General features: G+C 56.3%; 2 protein-coding genes across 6 annotated transcripts in view; both read left to right on the top strand.

Moving 5' to 3' along the window:
• The window catches only part of ESPNL (espin like), a 33,547-nt gene extending 12,633 nt beyond the window's left edge, over window positions 1–20,914 (top strand). For 3 of the 5 annotated variants that reach the window (XM_042244365.2, XM_042244360.1, XM_042244355.2), the window contains 5 exons: window positions 12,072–12,186; window positions 13,173–13,285; window positions 14,193–14,390; window positions 16,591–18,207; window positions 18,324–20,914. In XM_042244365.2, coding sequence (XP_042100299.1) covers window positions 12,072–12,186; window positions 13,173–13,285; window positions 14,193–14,390; window positions 16,591–18,180 — 2,016 coding nt within the window. In that variant the 3' untranslated portion in view covers window positions 18,181–18,207; window positions 18,324–20,914. The remainder of the gene's footprint in view (window positions 1–12,071; window positions 12,187–13,172; window positions 13,286–14,192; window positions 14,391–16,590; window positions 18,208–18,323) is intronic. The other 2 variants (XR_006058861.2, XM_042244351.2) reach the window with 2 other exon arrangements.
• LOC132657777 (uncharacterized) lies at window positions 9–12,061 on the top strand. Its single transcript, XM_060398811.1, has 2 exons — window positions 9–1,469; window positions 1,518–12,061. The coding sequence occupies exon 2, from the start codon at window positions 10,789–10,791 to the stop codon at window positions 11,749–11,751; it is 963 nt and encodes a 320-aa protein (XP_060254794.1). The 5' UTR covers window positions 9–1,469; window positions 1,518–10,788; the 3' UTR covers window positions 11,752–12,061.
• Window positions 20,915–26,376: the final 5,462 nt, after the last annotated feature.

Below are 26,376 nucleotides of genomic sequence, written 5' to 3'. Positions count from 1 at the left end.
GTGAGAACACTGAGGCCCACGGGGGCACCGTGCCCCCACGCTGGGTCCCACCCCGGGCTGCCTCCCTTTCCCTCGGGGCGTCTCCTGCGGACTGTCCAGGACAACGGAGGCAGAGCCGCCTTCCTCCCCGGCCCTGGGCCAGTGGGATGGTCCTCACCCGGCCACCACTGAGAGAGCCGGTCTCCACCACCCAACACCCGCACTGGGGTGGCCAGGGGTTGGGGGCTGGGGGTGCTTCAGGGCACATGCATTGGAGTCCTGGTTTGTCTCGGTAGCCTAGTTTCAGACACAGGAACTGCAGTCACTGCTTGAAGCAATCTGTTTACTGTTTACTGACCCTTCAATTGGCTATGGGCTTTCCTGGTGGCTCAGCTGGTAAAGAATCCGCCTGCAATACAGGAGACCTGGCTTCAATCTCTGGGTTGGGAAGAACCCCTGGAGAAGGGAAAGGCTTGCCGGGGTCCAGCCCCGGTGGATCCAGGGAATTCGAAGGGTGGACGGCGTCGGCGTGGAAAAACTTGTTTATTTATTAAAGTAAGATTAGATTAAGAAATTATAGTGTAGTAAGAAGATTAAGTGGAGGAAGAGGGCTGAATAGCTTGGTTTACGCGGAAGGCCAATAAAATTCCAGACAAGGAATTTGCACCATCTACGTTGGGCCACCGGCGCCCGCTTGAATATCTAAGGGTGCCTCGCCTTAAGCTCCATTTCTCGCGGATCTTAACAGCCGGGGCAAGTAAGTAGACGTGGAGAGCCTCCGCGCTCCAGGTGGAAATTCAGCCCGAAATTAAAGTAAAGAGCAGAGAGAGGGAAAGAGAGAAAAGAAGAAAGAGAGAGAGAGACACGGGGGGAGCCAGAGTGTCAAGAAACCAGGCCGGGAGACTAGTTAGAGAAGCTGGTCCAAGAAGCTGGCCCCTGGCCCCTGGAGCTGGCCCCCGGAGCTGGCCCCCGGAGCTGGCCCCATCCTTTATTGTTCAGAAGGCCTTTTATACTTTTGATAAAACACAGAGATCAATGGGTAACACAAGATTATGTAGCGTTCGCAGCTCAAGCTCTTTCTATACATCATTTGGTATACAAAAGGTCTCAGGTGATTTACATTATCTTCTGGCCAAGAGGCTTGTTAACACTTTTTGGCTCTCTTCCTTAATGAATGTTAATCTTGTTTCCCCTGAAGTGTTTTTCTTTAATCTACATCTCCTTAAAGCATTAACATTAAAGTTACATCTCTATAGAACAAAGGTGCAGTGGGACACAACAAAGAGGGTACTTAACTCAAAGATCTAATGTTGCTAACACACGGTCTACTACTTGTTTTTCTAACTATATCTACAACTAAAGGATGTGAAAATTTGGCAGCAAATATTGATTCTACAAATGAAACCTTTAATCAGTCCTATTCTAAAGATTTTGACTCCTCGGAAGCCCCTACATTCCTAGGATGTTTTAAGCTTCCTGTGCCTCCTGCGGTCAGGAGGCCTCAAACAATCACATGCGCAGCTGTAGTAGTCCTGCAGGCAGGCTAGAAAGCCATCAGAGGGTTTTTTGGATTGAAACACTCTTTCAAATGCAGAAGACTAAAGCCCTGAATTGACTTTTTCCAGAAAATGTCAGAAGAGTGGAAAAGTAGAGCACAAAAGCCGGCAGATTTTTGTTGGGGTACATGCTTAGGAATTTCCAGAGGGGTCCCTGAAGTCTGAGCACGCCTTGCGTATGTCAGCTTCCTTCCTCATGACCTTGTCACGGGCGGGATTCCTCACACTGGCTCCCGGCATCTCACCCTTTTTAATTTTAAATAATTAATTATTTATGTTTAAAATCAGGTGTAGTTCGGTCGAGAGATTTTGAATGCTCTGCCGAAGAATCTAGACAATACAGGGAAGAATGATTACGAGGAGCAAGGTTATAAACAGTAGACAGAATAGTCTTTTTAGAAATGAAGTTAGAGAAAGTGTGGAGAAAGTCATTGGCTTCTCCTGCGGTGGTAAAATCTAATCGGGAGTGTTCCAAGGTCTGAATCTGATTATGAAGTTTCCCTAAGTCTAAACTAATATCTGAGCTGTTCCAAAACACCTAAAACTTGATTTTTTAACATATCGGGCATTTACACTTGTTGAGTCAATGATTACTGCCATACAGTTGTTGTAACACAGCAAGAACATAATTATCATATCAATAAGTTGTTACAGTTACAGGACATCTTTAAAACCACAAAAGAGCAGACATTATTTTGAGGAGTTAAACAAGATGAAAGCATCCATGGTTCACAAGTCATTACATTAGGTACGTTAAGTTCTCTGGAATCATTGGTGAAAAGAAGAACATAAGGAGAGGATAGACAAGCCAAAATAGAGTAAATAGAGTCATTTTCTGGTTGGAGTTTGCGCTGCAGCAGCTGTCAGTCCCACTGGGATCTTGATATTTATCTTGCCTCTCCTGCCATCACTCGCGGCTGTTTCCCGCGGCAGTGGCGGCAGAGAAGTTCCCTTTTTCTTTTGTGGCGAATCAGTCTGTCCGGGATCCAAATTGACGAATCTGCGCCCTATGGAAAAAATTTAAACACTTCCTCGACCGGCAGTTAATTTTGGGTCGGGATCTTTTTGTTATCTGGAGATTTTTTTTACTTTATCAACGGTTTTACATCTTATAGTTTCAAACAAATCAGCATTTAACTTATTACAAAGAGAACATGTTGTAAAATCTGATGGAGGAAAAACTATACTTTAAAATTCTCCCTTTTTAATTTTTGAGTTAACAAAACGTGAGGGTAAAAGATGCAAGATCTGATCACAATAATTTTGTATAGCAATGTGCCAATCATCACCAAACATTTGAAAAGCATCAAGTTGTTTTTTGTTATATGGAATTACAATTTTTGATGGTTGTTTACTAAACAATTTAATAAATCAGTATACTTGAATTAATCTTTTTAATTAATATGTCAGTAATTTTTCCTTAGGCAGAGGCCATTGTTCCACCCTTCACCGGATCTTGAGGTATCCACGTAATGGGGTAGGCAGCAAAAACACTGGCCTCCATTATGAATTTGGATATCCCAATCCAGCACATAGCTTGTGAGGAGTTGGGCAAATTGGCTCAATTATTTTTGTCTGTTGTCTACCCAATCTTTTTGATGGATCATAGCTCATATGCAACATCTGAGAGGTCACTTTATCATCAGGGCTGAAAAGTAACACTCCCATTTGAGATAGCACGTCCCTCCCCCACAGGGTAAAGGGGAGTGAAGGGACTACATACGGTTGGAAAGTTCCATGGGTATCCTCAAATTGCCAATCTAAAATTTTTGCACTTTTGGCTACTGTGGGGGCTTGAGGGCAAATAAAACAAAATATGACTCCTGAAATCTATTAGAGCAACTTGCCAAATCAACACTATTTTTGTAAAAGAATTGCAGTTGATCTTTATTGAATGGAATTACTATATTTGTTAGTTATTTTCGAAAAAGTTTCACACTTCTTTTTTTTTTCTTTTTAAAATTAATTGTTCCACCAAGTTGGGATAAGATAAAACTATTTCTCTTGGGGTCATTGGTAGATGGAACCAATGGGCCTTTTTGTCACAAGCATCTTGTAGGTATACATTTTGTGGCAAGAATAATTTAATCTCTTCTTTTGGCAATATTAATCTTAATTAACTGATCATTTAAAGCCTCATTGACTTTAACAAAAGCCAACTCTGTCTCACTAGTCAACCTTTTTTTAGAACTGGGATTAGGATTTTTTTTTTAAGCAATCAAACAAAAGGCTTTAAATCTACAGAAGTCAGTTTTAAATGTGGGCATATCCAATTAATATCACCTAATAATTTTTGGAAATCATTTAAAGTTAGTAAACAATCTCTCAGCAGCTTTAAAGGGACATTATCAGTTTTAAAACTTTTGGCAGACCTAAATATAAGAAGCAAGAAAAGAGGTGTTACACAATATCCTTATAAGCTTTTTTAATGATCTTTTTATAACCCAAATCTGGTCTATAGCCTATTAGATGACAAGTAACCATTTAATCTTTGCTTGAATACTTTTAGCAACGGGGAGCTCACTACTCACCAAGGTTTTAAACTCTTTGTTACCTCTTAGTCTATAGCATTTTTATCCTGCATACCACTTTTTCTAATCCTATGAACTCATTTTAAGTAGTATATGTTGGCCAGGAGCTGGGCCAGTCTCTCAGCAATGTAAGAAACGTCTTGTCTATTGTCTAACAGCCATGACATTTTATATCCTTGAATTAAAAAATCTTTTAAAGGCCTAGAAGCTGCAATATTTTGCACCCAAAAAGTTAGATCTAGATCCTCTGGGGCTTTTTTGGTCTGGCTTTTATGTCTGGTAATAAAGTAAAGGCAAAAGCTGTGCTATTTTTTTTTTTTATTTTAATTGTAGTTTTAGCAGGTGGCGAGATCAAAACTTTAATTTTTACAGTATAATCAGAATTTAGTACACAAGACACTACCGAAATTTTTTGAAAAGAAAGCAAGCTATGCCCCAGCACAAGTCTTACAATGTCCTCAGGCAGGGGACTAGCCACTCCCTTTGGAATCTGAGTCAGGAGTTATTATTATTGAGGTGGTGGAACTGAGGTCCAGGCCTGAGCTACCTGGGGTTGATTGGTACGGGTTGTTGTCTCTGTTTAGCAGGACATTTTGGCAAAAAATGTTCTATTTGGCCTCAAGAGAAACATTTTGCACTTGTAAAGTCCTTTGTATTACGAATATTTTTCTTTTTTTTTGTTTTTTTTTTGTTGTTGTTGTTGTTGTTGTTGGGTGAGGCCCCTTATGAGGGGATTTTATGTAAGGATCAAGCTCTGTTTTAAAAAGCTCTTTTGCTCAAAAATAGTCACTATCGTTTTAAAACTTAAGCAATGTTGTGGGAGGCTTTGGATATAAAGTGGGGAGTTCTTAAGCCCTGGGGAGGCGCAAGCAGAGGTTGCAGTGGTCGCCTTAAATAAGATACCTTTTGTAAAGGTGTGGTTTGTGTAGAGGGGGAGGGGGCTCTCCAGGGCGCTCGGCCGCTGCGTCCTGTAAGCACCCTCCTTTGTCGGGAGGAAGAGTACAGTCTGTCTCCTTTTGCCAATGGCAGAAGATATGATCTGCGTAGAAGGTGGAGACCCACTACCATCAACTGCTATAGCCTCTCCCATAGGTTATCTAACTAACAGCCTCATGACGGGGGTCCGGAACATTTGTAATCATGCTTTACAGAGCAAAAGCATTTACAGGCCCATGCAAAGTATAATAAGTTTTTAGCTGTTTTGCTAGCTTCACCCAAGTATCTAAATCCCTTTTTTGGAAACCAAGGACATTGCTCTCATAACATTAGCCTTTTTATCTTTAATTTGTCTTTTGTTTAACAGTTACAAAATTACTTGTATAAAGAGGTGTCATTTTTTTGAGTCATTGTTACCCGTGTCAGAAAATTAAGAGTTATAGAAAAGTCTACCTCAACAAAAGGTTTTACCTTTGGCGAGGGGGTTTATTTTAACCCTAAGATAGCAGGTTTCTTTTCAACCTCTAGAGCACCAGGTTTCTCTTAAACCCTTAAACACTTCCCACTCCTCCTCACCCTGTCTATCCTACAGGGGGGTCCGCGGCACCCTGAGTGGGGTCCTAGCCGTCCCGAACGCTCAACACTGGGGGAGTACCCGAAAGTACTCCGGGGGGAGTGATTAAATCACTCCGGGGGGAGCAACAGAGAGTGCTCCGGGGGGAGCTTTTGCTCCGAGGAACCTACCTTCGAATAGCCTGTTCCGGGCGCCACTTGCCGGGGTCCAGCCCCGGTGGATCCAGGGAATTCGAAGGGTGGACGGCGTCGGCGTGGAAAAACTTGTTTATTTATTAAAGTAAGATTAGATTAAGAAATTATAGTGTAGTAAGAAGATTAAGTGGAGGAAGAGGGCTGAATAGCTTGGTTTACGCGGAAGGCCAATAAAATTCCAGACAAGGAATTTGCACCATCTACGTTGGGCCACCGGCGCCCGCTTGAATATCTAAGGGTGCCTCGCCTTAAGCTCCCTTTCTCGCGGATCTTAACAGCCGGGGCAAGTAAGTAGACGTGGAGAGCCTCCGCGCTCCAGGTGGAAATTCAGCCCGAAATTAAAGTAAAGAGCAGAGAGGGAAAGAGAGAAAGAAGAAAGAGAGAGAGACACGGGGGAGCCAGAGTGTCAAGAAACCAGGCCGGGAGACTAGTTAGAGAAGCTGGTCCAAGAAGCTGGCCCCTGGCCCCTGGAGCTGGCCCCCGGAGCTGGCCCCATCCTTTATTGTTCAGAAGGCCTTTTATACTTTTGATAAAACACAGAGATCAATGGGTAACACAAGATTATGTAGCGTTCGCAGCTCAAGCTCTTTCTATACATCATTTGGTATACAAAAGGTCTCAGGTGATTTACATTATCTTCTGGCCAAGAGGCTTGTTAACACTTTTGGCTCTCTTCCTTAATGAATGTTAATCTTGTTTCCCCTGAAGTGTTTTTCTTTAATCTACATCTCCTTAAAGCATTAACATTAAAGTTACATCTCTATAGAACAAAGGTGCAGTGGGACACAACAAAGAGGGTACTTAACTCAAAGATCTAATGTTGCTAACACACGGTCTACTACTTGTTTTTCTAACTATATCTACAACTAAAGGATGTGAAAATTTGGCAGCAAATATTGATTCTACAAATGAAACCTTTAATCAGTCCTATTCTAAAGATTTTGACTCCTCGGAAGCCCCTACATTCCTAGGATGTTTTAAGCTTCCTGTGCCTCCTGCGGTCAGGAGGCCTCAAACAATCACATGCGCAGCTGTAGTAGTCCTGCAGGCAGGCTAGAAAGCCATCAGAGGGTTTTTGGATTGAAACACTCTTTCAAATGCAGAAGACTAAAGCCCTGAATTGACTTTTTCCAGAAAATGTCAGAAGAGTGGAAAAGCAGAGCACAAAAGCCGGCAGATTTTTGTTGGGGTACATGCTTAGGAATTTCCAGAGGGGTCCCTGAAGTCTGAGCACGCCTTGCGTATGTCAGCTTCCTTCCTCATGACCTTGTCACGGGCGGGATTCCTCACACTGGCTCCCGGCAAAGGCTGGCTACCCACTCCAGTATTCTGGCCTGGAGAATTCCATGGGCTTTATAGTCCCTGGGGTCGCAAAGAGTTGGACACGACTGAGCGACTTTCACTTTCATACTTTCTTTGGATTGGCTATTACTTGACAAGAGTTGTCTTTCTGGCTTGGGTTCCAGAAGTTGGGGGAACTGTGTGGGTTCCTGTTGTGGTACACAGAGCTCCATGGTCCGCAGGTTGGGGATGGCCTGGCACCTGCGTCCTTGGCCTCTTTGTGGGCCCTGGGGCTAGCCTGGAGGTAGGCTGGGTGACCCCTCTGCTAGCAGGGAGGTGCCTCCTGGCCCCTGTCCGGGGGTCTCTGGCTTGCCCCCAGCCCACGCAGCAGTGCCCACGGCCGGGCCTTCTGTCTGAGCAGGATCTCTGTGTCCAGCCCCCCTCCCCAGGCCCTGGCACACCAGCCCACCCCTCCTGGCCGCTCTGCCCGGCTCTTTTAGGGGTGGGACTCTGGGCTGACCCCTCTGCTGGGGGTTGTGGGGACCAGCCCACATCGGGTTTCCTGGAGTTCCTTCTGGTGCTGGCGGTCTCCCCTGGTGTCACCGCGGGGTACGAGGCAGCAATCCACTTGGGATTCCCCACGCTGGCCTGGGCGGTCCGTGGAGCCTCCCCACCCGGCCTGCAGGCCCGCAGCGTCCAGCCCGTCCACCTGCCCTGCCCGTGTGGCGGAGGGGCAGGCTCATCAGGCTATGAGCTCTCCCCATGAGCCGCTGCACCCGGGGCTGTCTGGGGTCACCCTCGACCCCCGACATTCAGTCTAGGCCCCGCAGGATGGCAGGCCATCAGCTGGGGCCGCCGGACTGGGGGAGGCGGGGGCCAATGCAATATTGATGGAAACGCGATATCCAGAGGTCGCCCACGCGGCCTCTTCCTGTGTTGGGCTCGGAGTAGGTGGTGAAAGCCTGTCTTTTCCTCTCAACCCTGCCACCTGCCTCCGACCCAGGGCGTCGTGGGTCCTGGGAGAGGCAGCCTGGGGGTGAGGCTGGACAGGTGCTCCCCCCGCTGCCTGCGCCGTCCCATCTTGACCCCGGCCACGTCTTTCCGCTCCCCAGGCCTGGGGTCACCTCCGCACAGTGAGGAGGGCTTGGGCAGTGGCTAGAGGGGGCTCCCTGCACCCCAAACCTCCAGGGTGTGGGCTGTGTGAGAGGGACAGATCGGCCGGGCCGCCGCAGCTAGGAGCAGCTGTCCAGAGGGGTGAGCACAGCCCTCCACGCAGGGGCGATCCCAGCCTCTCAGCTCGCCGCCCCCCACCTCTGTACTCACGCCCACCAGACTTGGAGTGACCCTTCTTGGCCCAGCGACACTCCCAAGTCCTGAACACCTGTGAGCCCCGGTTTTCTCATCTGTGTGACCTAACGGAGGAGCCTCGCTGGGGGTTAGAGGGGTGCCTTGAGTGCCCGGTTTAGTGGCTAATTGCACCCGCTCGGGGTCCAGAGGGGCCCTCAGACCCCTTCACTCTCCAGATGGGAAAACTGAGGCCCAGAGAGGGCCAGGGGCTTCCCGAGGCAGACTACTCCCCCCTGGGGGAAGGGCAGTCCGTAACCCAATCTCAGCCATGGTGCCTGGGTGTCCAGCACCCATCTGTGGGTCATGATTTTCTCGGCCCGGGTGGCGTTACAGGCCTGTAACCCGGCTCGTCACAGCGGTCCTCCATGTATAATGCATAGCAGGTGTGGCGCTGCTCAAATCTCATCAGAAACAGAGAAAAAGAGACACCGGACCACGGGCAGGTCACCAACCCAAGGCCGGCTGACCACCAACCTTGGACACGCCTAGCTGTCAGGACCCAGAGGCCAGCAGCACTCCCCCAGGTCCCGTAGTCTCGGTTAGTTTTCTGAATACTCCCGTTACCAGGGGCCGCCACAGCAGACCCCCATCCTGGTTAAAATTCAGAGATCCTCGTGACACCACGCTAACAGCGGCAAGGAGGTCTGTGTGCCACAGTACGCCAGGCCCTGCCAGGGGCTCCTGGTAAGTCCCAGCACAGGCAGAGAAACTGAGGCCTGTGGGATGCTGAGCGACTCCCCGGGGCTTCTCCCTGGGGAGCGTTACAGCAGAATTTGGCCTCAGGGACCCGTGGCATGTGGCCTCCCAGGCTGCTGGCGTGGTGGTCTGGGGCCAAGGTCCATTCCCCTGGGCCCTGGACCAACGTCCTGCCCTTTCCATTATTCCTTCCACCCCAGCTGAGCCCTGCACTCTGCCGGAAATGGGAGGCCCTTTCCCCTCACCCCAGAGAGCAGATTCAAACGGGTGCCGGGGGTATGGTGAGCCACGAGGGCTCCCAGGCGGGGGCGGCCGGGGAGGCTCTGTCCAGCTCAGCGCCTGGGGCTCAGCCCCACTCTGTCCGTCAGACCATCCACATCGGGTTCCCCAGCCGTCGGGTCTGGGGTCTGACTCAACCCTCCTTCAGGCTCCTAAGCCACCTCATGCCTGCGTTGTGGACGCTGGAAGACCAGAGATTCCCAGGTCTGTGGCACATGGCAGGGAGCAGGCGGCGTGTTTTGTCAGAACCCCGCCCTTGAAGTCCCAGGGTGACCGATCCCAGCGCAGATGGCCGCTGCACGCAGATCTGTGTCACAGTGCAGAACCCCGAGCCGGGGAGCCCCCTGACTTGTAGCCAGTGTGCGCAGCCTCGTCTTCCTTCTGGGTCCCCCGTGCCAAGGCAGGCGGGCGAGCAGCAGCCAGGGCTTGGCATCCTCGGCGGGGGTACCAGGGGCCCCACTGGTGCCAGGCTTCCCCCAGAGGCCCACTCGCCTGCCTCTCCCTCCAGGCTGGTGGTCCTGGACTGAAGGAGCAGTGACCCGAGGGGCTCAGTCCTGGCAGGAGCAAGGGGGGGTGGTCTCAAGTAGGATCCTGGTCCCAGCCCTGCCCCGTCCCTGCCATGGACCCCTGAGAAGGCACCCTGCCTCCCCGAATCTGTTTCCCAGCCGTGCCTGAGCGCTGCCCTGGTTGACCCCTCTGTGCTGTCTCTTTTGTGCGACCAAGGAGCTCTGGTCTCCCCTCCCTCTCCGGAGGGTCTGCTTCCCCGGCCCTGTCTGGGGGAGGGTTAAGGCCTGGTGGTAAGGGATCCCACACCAGCCCAAAGCCCGCCAGGCCACCTGACACCTCTGCCTTCAAATATTAATGTGACGCCTCCTGCTCCGGGGGGCGGGCGCTGTGACACCCCCCCCCCCCCGACGGCTCCAGACGACTCAGCTCCCTGTGCTCACTCACGGCCCAGTCTCTGCCTCCAAGGGTCCTCCCAGGCTGGGGGCTGGCAGACGCTCCTGCCAAGGCCGGGCTCCTGGGCTCCGGGCACCAGTGTCTGCAGAGAGAGGTAGGAGGCGCCGGCGACAGGCAGATAAGCGCTCGGGCCCCAGGCTCCCCTCCTGGTGGCCCCAGAGTGCAGAGGGTCCTGGGATGTGATGGAGGGCCCTGAGGCAGTGGCTGTAGCCACAGGGGTTCTTCTGAGGGGTTTCCCCAGGCCGGGGCGGCCACCCGACACCTGCGCCTCCTCGTCCGGGGGGTAGGGACCCGGCCCACCTGCAGGGAGCTGGGGACACTCAGGCGGCCGAGGGACTTAACCCCAGCAGCGCCAGCTACGTCGTCACAGGCAGGGCTTCGCGCAAAGTGGACACGTGGGCTTCTTGTTAGAAACGGATCGAGGATTTCAGGACAGGGAGAGGAGAGGATATTGAATGGCGCTGTGGATCGAGCCACCCGCTCGACAGTGGGGCCCGCACTGGGCCCAAACCACGCGTCCCTGTGGGGCAGGTTTGATCCAGCTCCTCGCCCGGCCCAGGCTCTCTCCAGCGCCCGCCTGGGAGCCCCAAGGCCCTCACCCACCATCGCTGCCCACGGGAGGGAGCAGGCTGAGGCGCTTCGGTCTGACGGTCAAGGGTGAGTGGTGGCCCTCTGCTGGAGCCCCAAGCTGGGGCGGGCGTATGTTTTCAGGCATCAGGGCTACCAGGGGGGCAGCCAGGAGGCAAGCCACCTGCAAGATGGAGTCAGCCCGCCTGCGACGCTCAGCTTTAAACCCAAAGGCAGCAAGCCTGGCTCTAGAGCCCTTGGAGGACGGCTCACGTCCTTGTGGAGAACGTCTCTTCCAGCTGAGGCGGGGCCTGGGAAGGCAGGCAGCGAGGGCAGTCCCGCACACGGCGGCCTGTGCACCCCAGTCTCTGCTCGGCCAGGCCCGGCCAGCCATCTTGGCACCTGCTGGTCAGAGGCCAGAGCGGAGGCCTCGCAGGGCTGCGCTGGGGATGGGGGACAGGTTTTGGATGCCTCCAGGTCTAGGACTCTTCCTGGTTGCCCACCAGTCAGTGTTGGGGGCAGGGGGGATGGTGGAGGTGCCCCAGACCTGGGGCAGACGTGGGGTTGCATTGTGGGGGCCCCTGCAGCCCAGACGTGGACCTCCCTGGCCCCCGGCTCCTCGGGACTGCGGGGTGGGTCCTGGGCACTGCGCCACTGCTCTGAGGTGCAGGGCTGAGAACACGTCCAGGTTTGCTGGGGTTCCCTCTGTGCCCAGGGCTGAGCACGGGCGCAAGTCTGGGCAGTCTGTCTCGGCGCTGTCGGGACAGTTGGCAAAGGGGTGTGTGTGTGTGCATGCACGTGAATGGGCACGTGTGCCCGCAGGTGTGCGTGTGCGCACGTATCCCTTGTAAGGCCAAGGAGTGCTGAGCACGAGGGGGACGCCAGCCTCTGACCCAGAGCCCAGAGTTAAGCTGCCTCCAGAGGGAGCTCACGAGCTGGCCCTGGAGATGGGGGCTCACCCAGTGGGGGTAGGTGTGCGTGCCCACCAGGGTGGAGAGACACAGGGGGCATAACCTCCAGGGGTACTACCCCTCGCCCCCACACACATCCGCTTCCTAGCCCCACCCCATGGAGACCAGGCCAGGGCTGGGTGTCCCCCACCCCCGCATGGCAGGCCAAATCAAGGCCCCCTCAACCCTGCCTCCGGCTGACCAAGCCTGTCTGCCCCCAGGTGCCGCTCCTGATGACTCCCCCGCCCCCGCCGTTCCCCCCTCCTCCACTGTTGGCTGCCAGACATCCCCCGGAGGAAGGCAGAAGTGGGGGCATAGGCCTCAGGAACCCCACCCGTGAGTAAACGCATCCCCGGGGTGGGGGCTGGCTCAGGTTAGGGGTGCAGGGACTGGGCCCTGCTGGCCTCCCCTCTGAGGTCCTCCTAGGGGGCCTGGGGTGCGGGGAGCAGCAAGGCTGGACAGCTGGGCACAGAGGGCACCAAGGCCCAGGCTGGGTCCAGCCCCTCAGCTCTTCCAGGATTCCATTATCGTCCTGCCACCTTGCTAAAGTGAGGACAGAGCGCTCCATGACCACAGGTGAACCGCCTCCTGCGCAGTCCTTCGGCATCTCTGAGCTCCGAGCGCCTGCAGCCCAGCTCTCCTGCCGCTGGGGCTCCAGGCAGCCCATCCCTTCTCTGGGCCTCAGCTCACCCGGAGGGACCGCGGAGGTCGGCTCTGTCCACTGCGGTTCCTGAGACTCCAGCAGGGGGCGGAGGGGCGGTCCTCAAACGGCAGGTCACCACCCACCAGGGGGGCTCTGACCAGCATTTATCAAAATGAAGTAGAATGGGATAGCGTGAAAAATGTCAGCAGGCCCCATGTGTAGTGAGGATAAGTGTGGTGCAATGGGTGGTGGTTATGTAGTCACACGTGGGGTGTGTGTGTATGTGTTTGTGTGTGCAGTGGAGGGAGGAGTCGTAAAAGGACAGGTTTGCCGTCTGATGGGGCTGCCTTTGGTCCCCAGACTACCGACCCCTACACCCTTTCTAGCTCCTTCCAGGCCGTAGGACAGCTGGGGGTGGGAGGGGGGAGCGGGACAGGCCGTGGCTGGGATGAGGTAGGGAAAATGCAGGCTCCCCAGCTGGCCGGGCTTGGAGCTGGCCCCATGGACACCTGTGGGATCGCAGCGATGAGTGAGTTTGCCCAGGGCACTTGGTCAGGGGGCTGGCCACTTTGGCCCCCAGTCCAGTGGTCCTTCAGGAAGGCTGGCTGTGCCCAGGTCTGGGATCCTCTGCCCCCCAACCCTGGCCTCGCCGACACCAGCTCCCACTTCCTCCTGGCAGCAGTATCTCTCAGCCCGGCCTGGCCCGGCCAGCCAGACCAGCCTCCTCCGAGGGAGCGCACAGCCCACACGGCCACCCCGAGAGTCACCGCCAGTGCCACGGCCGTCCCCACGGTGAGTGCCCTCGCCGTGCCGCTGTCTTCCAGGGCCCCCAGCCCAGGCCCAGCTGGCCTCTCAGCATCACCAATGCCGGCCCTGGCCAGGTCACTCTGGGGGCAGCCAGGCCCTTCCCTCCAGGTGGAGCCCACGAGGCCCGTGGAGTGACTGGCTGGCCCGGGGTGGGGGGCACACCCAGCTTCTGGGGAGATGGGAGTTCAAGGCCATGAGCAACTGTCCACCCAACAGAGTGGACATGCCACTGGTCTCTGATCCCAGGGGGTCCCAGTGGGTCAAGCCCCTCACCCTGACAGATGCTGCTTCCACCATCCAGGAAAGCATCCGTCCACGGGAAGGCTGGGCCCGGTGCCCACTGCTGTCTGCCCCCCCCACCCCCTGGCAATTCCCACTGGCCCACACCGCCTCCTCCTCTCTGGGCACCAGTCCCTTATGCATCCAGCCCACCCTTTCACTGACCGGGGGCTGGGAGCTCCCAGACCCCGCGATGTTCTGTGCAAGTCTGGCAAGTGCAGTCACAGCACACAGCACATTAAAGGCTCTGACAAGTCCTGCAGTCCACGATTGACCACCAGACTCTCTATGCAGCTGTTCCCAAAGGAGTTTCCCCATCCACGTGGCATGCTCTGAGCAACCTCTTCTCAGTCATGTACCAAGGAGCGGGGAATCTCTCAGCCTGCGAGCCTCCCCACACATACCGGGGTCCTACAGGGACAGGAGGCCCTTGTGCTCGGAATCCTCACACTTGAACAGGCTGGGGGTACAGTAGTGGTCAGCTCCTCTGTCCTCCCTGGTCAGCCCCCACGCGGCACGCAGCTGTGCTCCTCCGGGACCGCCCTCCCCTCCGCTGCTCCTGAACTGCAGGCTCCTACGGGCCTCCTCCAGTGACCTGCCTGCGTGCACGCAGGGGGCAGAGACGGCGACGGGAGGCGCTCCGGACAGTCTGGTCGCGCTGCAGCTGGACGGGATGCCCTTAGGCGACCTCGACGGGCTGGTGCCCACGCGGGATGAGCGCGGCCGACCCATCCCTGAGTGGAAGCGGCAGGTGATGGTGCGGAAGCTGCAGGCGCGCCTGGGTACAGCTCCAGCAGCGCCAGAGGCCCAGGTCCGCCAAGGTGGCGCCAGGGTGGGGGCGGGGCCAGGCGTGGGGTGGGATCAGGCATGGGGCGGGGCCATACCTGGGCGGGGCCGGGGCGGGGCGGGGCGTCGCGGGAGGTGGGCGGGGCCCGGGTGGGACCAGGGTGTAGAGGGCAGAGGCGGGACAGGAGGCTTAGTACCCGCAGGTAGACGTGGAAGGTGGGTTCCTGAGACCACACCTCGAGTCCTGAGACCCGGGTACCCTACTGCATTTCCCTCTGGCCTCAGCTTCCTCTTCTGCCGGACGATGAGGTTGAACCAGATCAGAGGGCTGTGAGCAGGGCCCCTTCACCTGCCTTGGGGATGTGTTGCCCAAGTGCTCTTTGATCTCACGATCTGTACGTCGTGCCCACCGCATATCAGGCTCTGTTCTCGGCAGTGAAGGGGACCAGCCTTGCCCCTTAATGCTTCCATTCCATTAGGGAAGGCGGGGGGACTGGGCAACTGTGCTGGGGGTGTGGGAAGGGGGAGGAGGGTCCAACTGCTATGGAAAGAAGACAGTGGAAAGGGGAGGGGCTGCTTTGTCCAGGTGCTCAGGGGCAGCCTCTCTGGAGAGTGTTCTTGAGCCGGAGTCAGGCGGAAGTGAAGGGCAAGGCCTCCGGGGGTGAGGGACAAGCAATTTTGAGTAGAGGCAACAGTGAACGAGGCTCCGGAAGCAAGGTGGATGGGCTCAGGTGGGAAGCAGGGGGAGGTGGTGCAGAGGTGAGATCGGAGAGGGGACAGGCAGGCATCACAGGACCTTCCGGGAGCTGCTGAGAATCTGCGCAGGGAAGGGCTCTGGTCTGACTTGGATTTTAACTGACTCCCTCTGGCCGCCCTCTGGACAGCTCTTCTAGAGTTGTACCCTGACGGGGTGCGGCTTTGTCTTGAATGATGTATTCTGCAACCCTTGGTCTAGAGCTGCCCTGCCGGTACCATAAGGCCAGCCATGTGTGGCTATTTCAGTTCAGTCATTCAAACTTGTCCGACTCTTTGCAACCCCATGGACTGCAGCACACCAGGCTTCCCTGTCCATCACCAACTCCCGGAGCTTGCTCAAACTCATATTCATCGAGTCGGTGATGTCACCCAACCATCTCATCCTTTGTATCCCCTTCTCCTCCTGCCTTCAATCTGTCCCAGCAGCTGCAGCTATTTAAAGCTGCTATTTCAAATGAAATGAAACCCCCTGCTCCGGAGTTAGCTGCACTTCTGAGGAGTGGCTCTTGCAGGGTTCTCGGCATGCCTTCCCCCTCATCTCAGAAGTGTTGGGCGACTCTGGTCTAATGGCCCAGCCTGTCCTTGCTGTCAGGACGACCGTGGGGTTGGGGGTGGAGCAAGGCAGGAGTGGGTGGGGCATCCTGCCACAACCCGGAGGCCTTTTAGAATCTGACCTTAGGGCAGAGCCAAGGGTGTGTGAACTCGGAAACACAGAACAGAAAACAGGCCGAAGGGGCAGGGGATGGGCTTGGACACAGCCTGGCCATTGGCTGCGAGTTCCCAGCCTGATGCTTGTGGTCCGAACACACCCCTCTCTGCCCCGGGCCTCGTGGGGGCTCATTATACCGAGTGCCCACCTGGCTTCTTGGCAACCAGGCAGGAGCTCAGGCCCCTGACCTGTGAGACGGGGAAGACACAGGGCCTCGCTCAGGGGTCTTGGGAGAGTGAGCGGGTGGGCACGGAGCCACCCAGAGGGACCCCAGCTGGGAGGCTCTGTGTCTGTCTTCCACAGACTGCAAGCATGGGAGTCGGGCTATATGCTGGCGTCAGGGAAGCCCTGAGGGGTGATGTTCTAGGGGTGAAGTTGGCCACATGCCATGAGAACTTGGAGGCTGCCCTTCCCTGGGGACACTGCCCACCCTCAGGACATCCTGTGCAGGGAACCAGAGGGTTCTGGGGACAATATTTGACTTCACCACAGAGGAGAGGAGGAGGACTCGGGGGTGGCAGAACAGAGGCACCCCTGCCTCTTCTGAGGGCAAGGCTGGCTCTTCCCGGGGTGAGAACTGCCCTGAGCCTCGGGCTGTGGCCTGGGGCTGGCCTGTCACCTCCTTTACCCTCTGAGCCCAGGCAGGGGCCAGCCAGGGTCCCCAGGACTCCTTGGGGCCAGGCCACCCAGGGGAGCTGGTGTCCAGCAGGAGCACACCATTTGGGCTGAGTCCCCGCTGACCTGCCCTCCCTGTGTCCAGGACGACAGCGGGCACGCAGACCCCATGGAGCAGGCGGCCTGGCGGTACTCACAGACGCACCAGGCCATCCTGGGCCCCTTCGGGGAGCTGCTGACCGAGGACGACTTGGTGTACCTGGAGAAGCAGATCGCCGACCTGCAGCTCCGGCGCCGCTGCCAGGAGTACGAGAATGAGCTGGGCCGGCTGGCGGCCGAGCTGCAGGCCCTGCTGCCTGCGCCCCTGGTCAGTATCACCGTCAACAGCCGCTTCCTGTCCCCGGGGCCCGGGCTGGAGGCCGTGGAGGCCGAGCCCCGGGGCTCCAAGGAGGGGGCCTCGCAGGCCACACCCGGTGGGCAGCCCCTGCCCTTCTGGTGCAGCCACGTTGCCCGGCTGGTGCGTAGCCTGTCCCTGCTTCTGAAGGGTGTGAACGGGCTGGTGCAGGGCGAGGAGAGGGGCCCCCTGGAGGCCCAGAGGGAGGCCCACAGGCTGGCCCAGGCCAGCCCCCCAAGGAGCGAGGCCCAGCGCGAGATCCAAGAGAGTGGGGTGTCTGTGCGGACACTCCGCGGCAACTTTGAGTCAGTCCCCGGCCAGCCCTGCACCCCAAGCCCTGGCCCCTGCGAGCTGGGGGCCCAGCCGGGGTCATGCCCAAGGGGCTGCTGGCCTGCCCCCGTCCCGCCCTGCGGCGGCCCGATTGGAGAGAACCCCGGGCCAGGTGACACGGAGGAGGCCAGCGACTCCGGCATCAGCTGTGAGGAGGCCCCGTCAGAGGTGGGCGCTGTGCCAGGCCCGGACCTGGCCAGCCTCCGCAAGGAGCGCATCGTCACCCTCTTCCTCAGCCACTGGAAGAAGTCGGCTTATATGCCGGCACTCAGAACGGCGGCCTGCAGGACCCTGAAGGCGCAGCGTGCAGGGCTGCAGGGGCAGGAGGCTGTCGGTGGCCCTCCACCACCCTCCCCGCTGCCCAGCGAGAGCCCGCGGCCCGGCCGCCTCTGGCAGCAGCGCAGCGTCATCGCCCAGCTGCTGGGCCACTGGAAGGCCATCCTGGCCCACGTGCCCGCCCGGCAGCTTCGGCGGCTGAGCCGGCAGCCCCGCGGGCCCCTGTCCCCCGAGCAGTTCCTGCCCCACGTGGACGGGGCGCCTGTGCCCTATGGTAGCCTCACGCTGGACCTCTTCATGCTGGGCTACTTCCAGCTCCTGGAGTGTGACCTGCCGGCCGAGGAGCGCAAGACACGCCATCTGCTGTGCTTCGAGGTCTTCGAGCACCTGGGCGCCCACGGCTGGGAGGCGGCACGCGCCTTCCACAAGGCTGTGACTGATGAGGTGGCCGCTGGCCGCCGTGCCTGGACCGACGGCTTCGAGGACATCAAAGCCCGCTTCTTCGGCTCCAGCCGGGGTCCCGCCCGGGACGCAGAGCCTGGCCGCAAGTCGGGCCTGACCCTGCTCAGGCCCCTGCCCCACGCCGGTCCCCGCGGCCCCGAGCCTGCAGCGCAGAGGCTGGGGTCTGGCCCCCAGCGGGGCAGCTTCAACAGCGAAGACATCTGTGGCTACATCGACCGGAGCTTCGCCTTCTGGAAGGAGAAGGAAGCCGAGATGTTCGGCTTTGGGGAGTGACGTGGGCCTGCCTTCCTCCCGGAGCAGGTTTGGGCTGGTTTTGGTTCTTCTCTTCTCTTTTCCTTTTCGCCCGCCCGGTGGCCAGGCCGTCAGGGACTCAGCGTGCCGCCATCCATGTCTGCCCCCCGATGGCTTCCTCCTAGGCTGCAAGACTGCATTCAGAGCCCCCCTTGTCACCGCCGTGTCCGAGAAGCCCTCTCAGGACCCCAGTCGCCCTGCCCTGGGATGACTCGCCAGCTCCGCCCGTGCCCTCAGCCTGCACGTCCCTTGGGCGCCTGTGATGCCAGCCTGTTCCCCACTGGCCACCCTCCAGTCCCTGCTGAGTCGCCAGGACATCCCGTCTCCCAGTGCCTCCTGTGCCTGTGGCTCTGGCCGCGTCCTGAGCCTCTGTCTGCCCTCCTCCAGTGCCGCCTCCATTCCTTCTGGTGACCTTGGGCCCCCCTCCCCCTCCTGTGACGTGAGGGAGGAGCTAGGAAAACGGGATCTGGTGGGCAGGAGGCCTTCCTGTCAGACTGGGCTTCCCTCCCGAATTTTCCAGGTCAGCGTGCGGAGTCCAGGGAGCTTCAGGGAGAGGTGTTCAGCAGCTGCGCGATGGCCCCACAGGCAGGAGTGGGGAAGAGGCTTCAGGAACCTTCCGCAGCCTTCACCTCCCTGCAGAAGCCCCCCGGGACAGTTCTCTTGGCTGTCCCTCCCCGCCTGCAGAGCTTGGAGGGCTCAGGCCAGCTGTGGGGGACCAGGGAGTCCTCCCGTGCCGCTGGCCCAACGTCTCAGAGAGGGATGCTCAGGAAGAAATAAAATGGGGGGTGTCAGGCTGTTGGGGCTTCCCCGGACCAGTCAGGGGGGCGGTGCTGGACTGGGTTCCGGCTCCAAACCCTCCTGCAGGGTCGACACCAGACGTGAGTTTGCTAAAGAAAGACCCGCTCCTGCCGCCTTCCCATGTGTGCTTGCTGCCCTGAGCCCAGAGAGGGCCCTGCTGGGGGACACTGAGACCTCAGTGCTCAGCTCAGCCGAAGCCCCAGAGCAGCATCCTTACCCCACAGGACGTCCATGTTCTCATCTGTAAATGGGGGTGTGGTGTGGACCCGCCCACCCCCAGGGTCCTGGTGAGGGTGGACTGAGGCCCCCATGGGGGTCTCTGTCCTGGGATGACAGTGACACTCTCCAGCTGTATCAGCGTGCTAAGGAGCACGGCTCTAGCCCCAGGCAGCCACAAGCATCCTGTACGGTGTTGAGGCCCTGGCTCTTGGCCCTGAAGCTTGACATTTGGAGCCGGACAAGGGCTGGTCCGCAGGACGCTGCTGCTGCCCGGGCTGGTGAGGTGAGCCTGGAGGTGGGGGGTCAGAAGGTGCTGGGCGCTCTGAGGCCTCCCTCCCCTGGGCCACCTACAGGACCCTGTTGTCCGAGGAGGTGGGAGCAGGGTGGGCAGCAGATGCGGAGCCCAGTCCCAGAGGCGGCCGGCTGGCCAGGGCTGCTCAGGAGACTGTGTGCAGGAGGCCCGCACACCCGAGTTCGGGCACGACCCCCCACTCACTGTGGCCTTGAGCAAGGCCCTCCATGGCCCCGAGCCTCATGTTCCCATGAGCATCCAGGACTCCAGGAGGATCGGGGCTCCAGGGTTAGGTGGGGGGTGCTCAGACCCCAGCGTGAGGCCTGGCGCAGGGAAAGGACCTCTCTGTTGGCATTCTCGGGTGACTGCCCAAATGTCCTCCTGCAGGCACTCTGTTTCCTGGGAGCCTCCTTATAAATACACCGTATCCTGAGAGCACCCCAGGGACCCTGAGTCCCTTGGACTGGGCCAGAGAAAGCTGGTTTGCTATTTAAAAGATGTTCCAAGTGATTCTGATGCTTGGTGACCTCAGAACCCCACTAGCAACTCACCTGTGGGGAGCAGGTGTCCACTGCCATGGGGGGGGAGCTGGCCCCTCAAGGCCACGTTCAGCTGTAGGGCCCTTTAACCTTGGCATTCAGTTGTCAAAACCCCACTGAGGATCCCAGAGCCCCTACCTAGGGATCCAGAGGGTGCAGACTTCAGTGAGGTGACCAGACACAAGGTGCAGAACCAGGGGCTTCCAGAAGAGTCGGGAAGATACTGGAGAAGGGGAGCCCGGTCTCCCTCCCTGGCCCATTGTAAATGTGTGCAGGACAAATACGAAGAAGACACTGTACCCAAGGCGGTGAGAGAACGTCACCTTCTTCTCAGGAGGAGAATAAATATTGGAACAGTGTAAGCTCTTTGAATATCAATGCTTGGATTTAGAAGTGTCAAACTTTTCTTTTTAATGCCTCTAAAGTTCTTTTGAAAGAAACCATGAACAAAGCTAGTTTCCCAGGTAGCGCCAGTGGTAAAGAACCTGCAGGAACAAAGCCAGCTGTGGAGGCCGGCCTGCAAGAAGGCCTCCAATGAGCCTGCCTCCTGGTACCACGTCTGGTGAAGTCCCTCCCTCATTGTACCTTGGAATATGGCAGAAGCCACAGACTGCACCTCCAAGTAGGCTATGAAAGACTCCCATCTTTGTTGCTGTCTTATTTCTGGGGGAAGCCAGCTGCTGTGTTAGGAGTGGTGCTGCGGAGAGGTTGGTGTGGACCTCTGTTCCAGGCCAGCCTCTGTCCCATGACTGCAGTCCAGTGGGCCACTTGGCACCAGCTATGGACAAATCCTGAGGCAGAACCACCCACTAAAGCATTTCCAGAGCCATGAAACTGTGTGAGATAATAAATGTTCATTGTTTTACAACACTAGACTTTGGGGTCATTTGTTATGCAGCAATAGCTAGCTAATACAACAGACGAGAAGATTTAAAATAGAACAGTGATGAAGAGGCTTACATTTCAGGTACAAAGAGATCATAATTATAGAGTAATAGTCCATTGATGGATTAGATATCTCTTCAAGAACATTAGAGATACCAAGGGAACATTTCATGCAAAGATGGACTCAATAAAGGACAGAAATGGTAGGGACCTAACAGAAGCAGAAGATATTAAGAAGAGGTGGCAAGAATATACAGAAGAACTGTACATAAAAGATCTTCATGACCCAGATAATCATGATGGTGTGATCACTCACCTAGAGTCAGACATCCTGGAGTGTGAAGTCAAGTGGGCCTTGGGAAGCATCATCACAAACAAAGTTAGTGGAGGTGATGGAATTCCAGTTGAGCTATTTCAAATCCTGAAAGATGATGCTGTGAAAATGCTGCACTCAATATGCCAGCAAATTTGGAAAACTCAGCAGTGGCCACAGGACTGGAAAAGGTCAGTTTTCATTCCAATCCCAAAGAAAGGCAATGCCAAAGAATGCTCAAACTACCGCACAATTGCACTCATCTCACACGCTAGTAAAATAATGCTCAAAATTCCCCAAGCCAGTCTTCAGCAATATGTGAACTGTGAACTTCCAGATGTTCAAGCTAGTTTTAGAAAAGGCAGAGGAACCAGAGATCAAATGGCCAACATTCGCTGGATCATCGAAAAAGCAAGAGAGTTCCAGAAAACATCTATTTCTGCTTTATTGACTAGGCCAAAGCCTCTGACTGTGGATCACAATAAACTATGGAAAATTCTGAAAGAGATGGGAATATCAGACCACCTGACCTGCCTCTTGAGAAATCTGTATGCAGGTCAGGAAGCAACAGTTAGAACTGGACATGGAACAACAGACTGGTTCCAAATAGGAAAAGGAGTACATCAAGGCTGTATATTGTCACCCTGCTTATTTAACTTATATGCAGAGTACATCATGAGAAATGCTGGGTTGGAGGAAGCACAAGCTGGAACCAAGATTGCCGGGAGAAATATCAATAACCACAGATATGCAGATGACACCACCCTTATGGCAGAAAGTGAAGAGGAACTAAAGAGCCTCTTGATGAAAGTGAAAGAGGAGAGTAAAAAAGTTGGCTTAAGGTCAACATTCAGAAAACGAAGATCATGGCATCTGGTCCCATCACTTCATGGGAAACAGATGGGGAAACAGTGGCTGACTTTATTTTTCTGGGCTCTAAGATCACCACAGATGGTGATTGTAGCCATGAAATTAAAAGATGCTTACTCCTTGGAAGGAAAGTTATGACCAACCTAGACAGCATATTAAAAAGCAGAGACATTACTTTGCCAACAAAGGTCTGTCTAGTCAAGGTTATGATTTTTCCAGTGGTCATGTATGGGTGTGAGACTATAAAGAAAGCTGAGCACCGAAGAATTGATGCTTTTGAACTGTGGTGTTGGAGAAGACTCTGGAGAGTCCCTTGGACTGCAAGGAGATCCAAGCAGTCCATCCTAAAGGAGATCAGTCCTGGGTGTTCATTGGAAGAACTGATGTTGATGCTGAAACTCCAATACTTTGGCCACCTCATGCAAAGAGCTGACTCATTTGAAAAGACCCTGATGCTGGGAAAGATTGAGGGCAGGAGGAGAAGGGGACAACAGAGGATGAGATGGTTGGATGGCATCACCGACTCAATGGACATGGGTTTGGGTACACCCTGGGAGTTGGTGATGGACAAGGAGGCCTGGCGTGCTGTGGCTCATGGGGTTGCAAAGAGTCGGATATGACTGAACTGAGTCCATTGATAGAACTAGGGTTGTTCTGACCCTAGAATATGGTCATTCAAATCAGCAGAAGAGACACTTCACACAGAAAACATTGCCCTTTTGCAACAGAGATGCTTCAGCAAATCCAGGGGGGAAAGAAGGGATTGTTAATAACAGAGCTGAGAGTGTCGGGAACGATTTGGGGAAGAAAATGTATGACCTTACAGCACCCCATGCCCCAGATAGATCCCAGATGGAATAAGAGATACTGCGAGCAAGTAAATCTGTGAAACACCCTCTGAGGGGATGGGCGGGTATGGTTGTGCAGGACCTCACAGCAGGACGGGGCCAGGCTGAGCGTAGGGGGTGGGGTGGTCTTACCTCCTGCTGGTAAGTGCCTCGATCACCTGAGCTGGACGACCCTCTGTCCATGCATCAGGCTGTAAAGATGATCGTGTGCTCTACCGCGGTCATCTCACACTCCCAATCTGTTCCGGGGCAAGGCACAGAGGTGACGCCTGTGTCATCACAGTCCGCATGGCTCCCAACCTGCACGTCCTCCACCTTCTTAAAGCGTGATGTGTCCCCATTATGATGGAATTAAAAATCGCGCAGTCCAAAGACTCATCGCATCAGAAATGACTCATCACATCAGAAATGCTCGCCACAGAGTATCACGGTAAGACAGAACACGGGCCACGCCGCAGTCCTGACCCCCATGTGCTCACGGGGATTGTCTGCTGCCGGTTGTCCGCTTCATGTCTTTCTGTGTTTTCCGAATCTCCCGCCATGAACATGTGTTGTTTTTATCATCATAAAAAGAAACAGGCAGCGTATTTTTAAAAATTGCCCCACTGGGGAGCAATCCGACGATGAAGATCTGTTGAGCCCCTGGTTTCGAGTTTCCCAAACTGACCTGTCATCCGAGGCGCTGGGTCCCCGTAGGGCGTCCATTCTTGGCGCCCAGTGCTGTACACAGGCAGGGGGTGGGGAGCTGCCCATGACCCTGGCCTGTCGTCAGCATCGCCTGTCCTGCCTCCTACGGCCCAAGTCAGGGGTGCATTAACCCTTCGTGCTCTGCCCGCAAACAGAGTAGGGGCTGGGGTCGGGAGGCAAAACCAAAGCCTCTGCTCCCCCTGCAGCACCTTCTCCAGGATGGCCCTGGACACAGCGAGAGCTGGAGGCTTCATGAAGCCCCAGGAGTGAGGCTGATGCTAAGGGAGCCTGGGGGAGTCCTGGGGCTCTGGGGAAGGGGCAGGGCCATGGGCTGGGCTGGGCTGAGCTGGGCTGGGCTGGGCTGAACTGGGATATGACTGGGCTGGACTGGGCTGAGCTGGGCTGGGCTGGGATATGACTGGGCTGGACTGGGCTGAGCTGGGCTGGGCTGGGATATGACTGGGCTGGACTGGGCTGAGCTGGGCTGAATTGGGCTGGACTGAACTGGCATATGACTGGCCTGGACTGGGCTGAGCTGGGCTAAACTGGGATATGACTGGGCTGAGCTGGGCTATGACTGGGCTGGACTGGGCTGGGCTAAACTGGGATATGACTGGACTGGGCTGAGCTAGGCTGGACTGAACTGGGATATGACTGGTCTGGCCTGGGCTGGGCTAGGCTGAACTAGGCTGGACTGAATTGGGATATGACTGGGCTGGGCTGAACTGTGATGTGGCTGGACTGAACTGGGATATGACTGGGCTGGATTGGGCTGAGCTGGGCTGAACTGGGCTGAGCTAGGCTGAACTGGGATGGACTGAACTGGGATATGACAGGGTTGGCCTGGGCTGGGCTGGGGTATGACCGAGCTGGACTGAACTAGGCTATGACTGGGCTGGCCTGTGCTGGGCTAAACAGGGATATGACTGGATTGGGCTGAGCTGGGCTGTGACTGGGCTGAGCTGGGCTAGGATATGACTGACCTGGCTGGACTGGGCTGGGGAGGGAAGTACGGACTCAGGACAGCTGTGAGTGAGCAGCGAGTGGGAGGCCCCGCGAATGTGTGGGCGGGCAGGCGATCCCTGCAGTGTCTGTGTGATGAACACACTCCCACATGAGAGCAGAGACAGGCCAGCTCACAATGAGCGCCTCAGCAGGAAGCCGGGCCAGCTCCAGCATGCCCGGGAGGAGACAGCTGTCCCAAACCCACGCTGTCCTGACACCCAGACACCCTGGGGAAATTCCCTTACCTTGCCAGGAGTGGGGCCCGTCACCCTGGTGCCCCCAGGCCCCTCTGCCCTGTAAGAACACCAACGAGTCCCCAGTGGGCTTTGGGAGGCCGGTCAGCCTTGGCTACCTGACTCCTCCATGTCCCAGCACACCTAGAAACTGGTTGTACTGGTGAGGCCCGAGCGGGTACAAGATGGAGGGGCTGACAGGCAGAGCCCCCCAGCTGGCCTCCCTGGTGCCTGAAGGCCTGGGGCTGGAAACGTCCCTCTGCCCCCTGGCATGAGAGATGCCCCCCTCTGCCCCTGGCATGAGTTATGCCCCTCTGCCCCCTGGCATGAGAGATGCCCCCTCTGCCCCTGGCATGAGAGGTGCCCCCTCTATCCCCTGGCATGAGAGATGCTCCTCTGCCCCCTGGCATGAGAGATGCCACCTCTGCCCCTGGCATAAGAGACACCTCCTCTGCCCCCTGGCATGAGAGACTCCCCCTCTGCCTCCTGGAATGAGAGATTCCTCCTATCCCCCTGGCACGAGAGATGCCCCTATGCCCCTGGCATGAGAGATGCCCTTCTGCCCCTGGCATGAGAGATGTCCCTCTGCCCCCTGGCATGAGATGCCCCCTCTGCCCCTGGCATGAGAGATACCCCCTCTGTCCCCTGGCATGAGAGATGCCCTGCAGCCCCTCCAGCTCACCCCAGACTTGGTAGGGCCTGTGACTCCAGAACCTGCAGAGATTCAGGCGTCAGGAGTTCCCCTGAGACTGCCGTGAACCCAGACCTCCCAGGAGGCCACGAGCCTCCGCGGCTGTATTTTTAGGCCATCCCGTTTCTTAGCCTTCCTGGGCATTGCTACTAATGAAGACAGCAGGGCAGGCCCAAGGCCAAGACCGCGATACAAGCGGACAGAGCCTGAGGACTGCACACCCCCATCACCAGCCTGGGAGGCGCCTCTCTGAGCCCCTTCTTTACCACCAAGACTCCCCGGCACCAGGGGCCCAAGGTTTTGGAAGTCTTTGCTGAGCAACCCGCATTTCCTCACCATGGGCACTTTTCCCCACGTGGTAGAAAATAAGAGGCCATGTGAGCTCCTGTCAACAACCCCAGGAAAGCTGGTACGTGCCGGGCCCCCATGACACCCTGGCCTTGAACTGAGGGCTCTGTGTGGCCCCTGAGTCCCCAGCTCAGACTTCACTGTGCCCCTCCTGCCAATGAAAAAACAGAAGGGAGAGAGCCAGCACGCCTCACTGGGAGTAAGGGGTGAGCCCAGACGTGCCGCTCCCCCGGTGCTTCCTGCCGTCTGTCCTGGCCCAGAGGTCACAGGAGGCTCCCGGCCAGCATGGCCATTCAGAGAGGACAGGCAGAGAGGAGCTGTCACCTCTCTCCTCCCCCTACTGGCCACCGCCCACCCCCCATGCTGACAGAGACTAAAAATACCCTTCTGTCCCCACGTGGCTGCCAGCCCAGCCCAGCCCAGCCCAGCCCGGCCCCGTCATATCCCAGC

Source organism: Ovis aries, chromosome 1 (assembly GCF_016772045.2).
Source record: "Ovis aries strain OAR_USU_Benz2616 breed Rambouillet chromosome 1, ARS-UI_Ramb_v3.0, whole genome shotgun sequence".
Lineage (NCBI taxonomy): Eukaryota > Metazoa > Chordata > Mammalia > Artiodactyla > Bovidae > Ovis > Ovis aries.
Note: the sequence above shows the minus strand (reverse complement) of the source record. Positions and strands in the feature narration are given on the sequence as shown.

Excerpts from the sequence above, each read along its gene's own strand:
- LOC132657777 (XM_060398811.1), top strand. The coding sequence starts at position 10,789 with ATGGCGCTGTGGATCGAGCCACCCGCTCGACAGTGGGGCCCGCACTGG.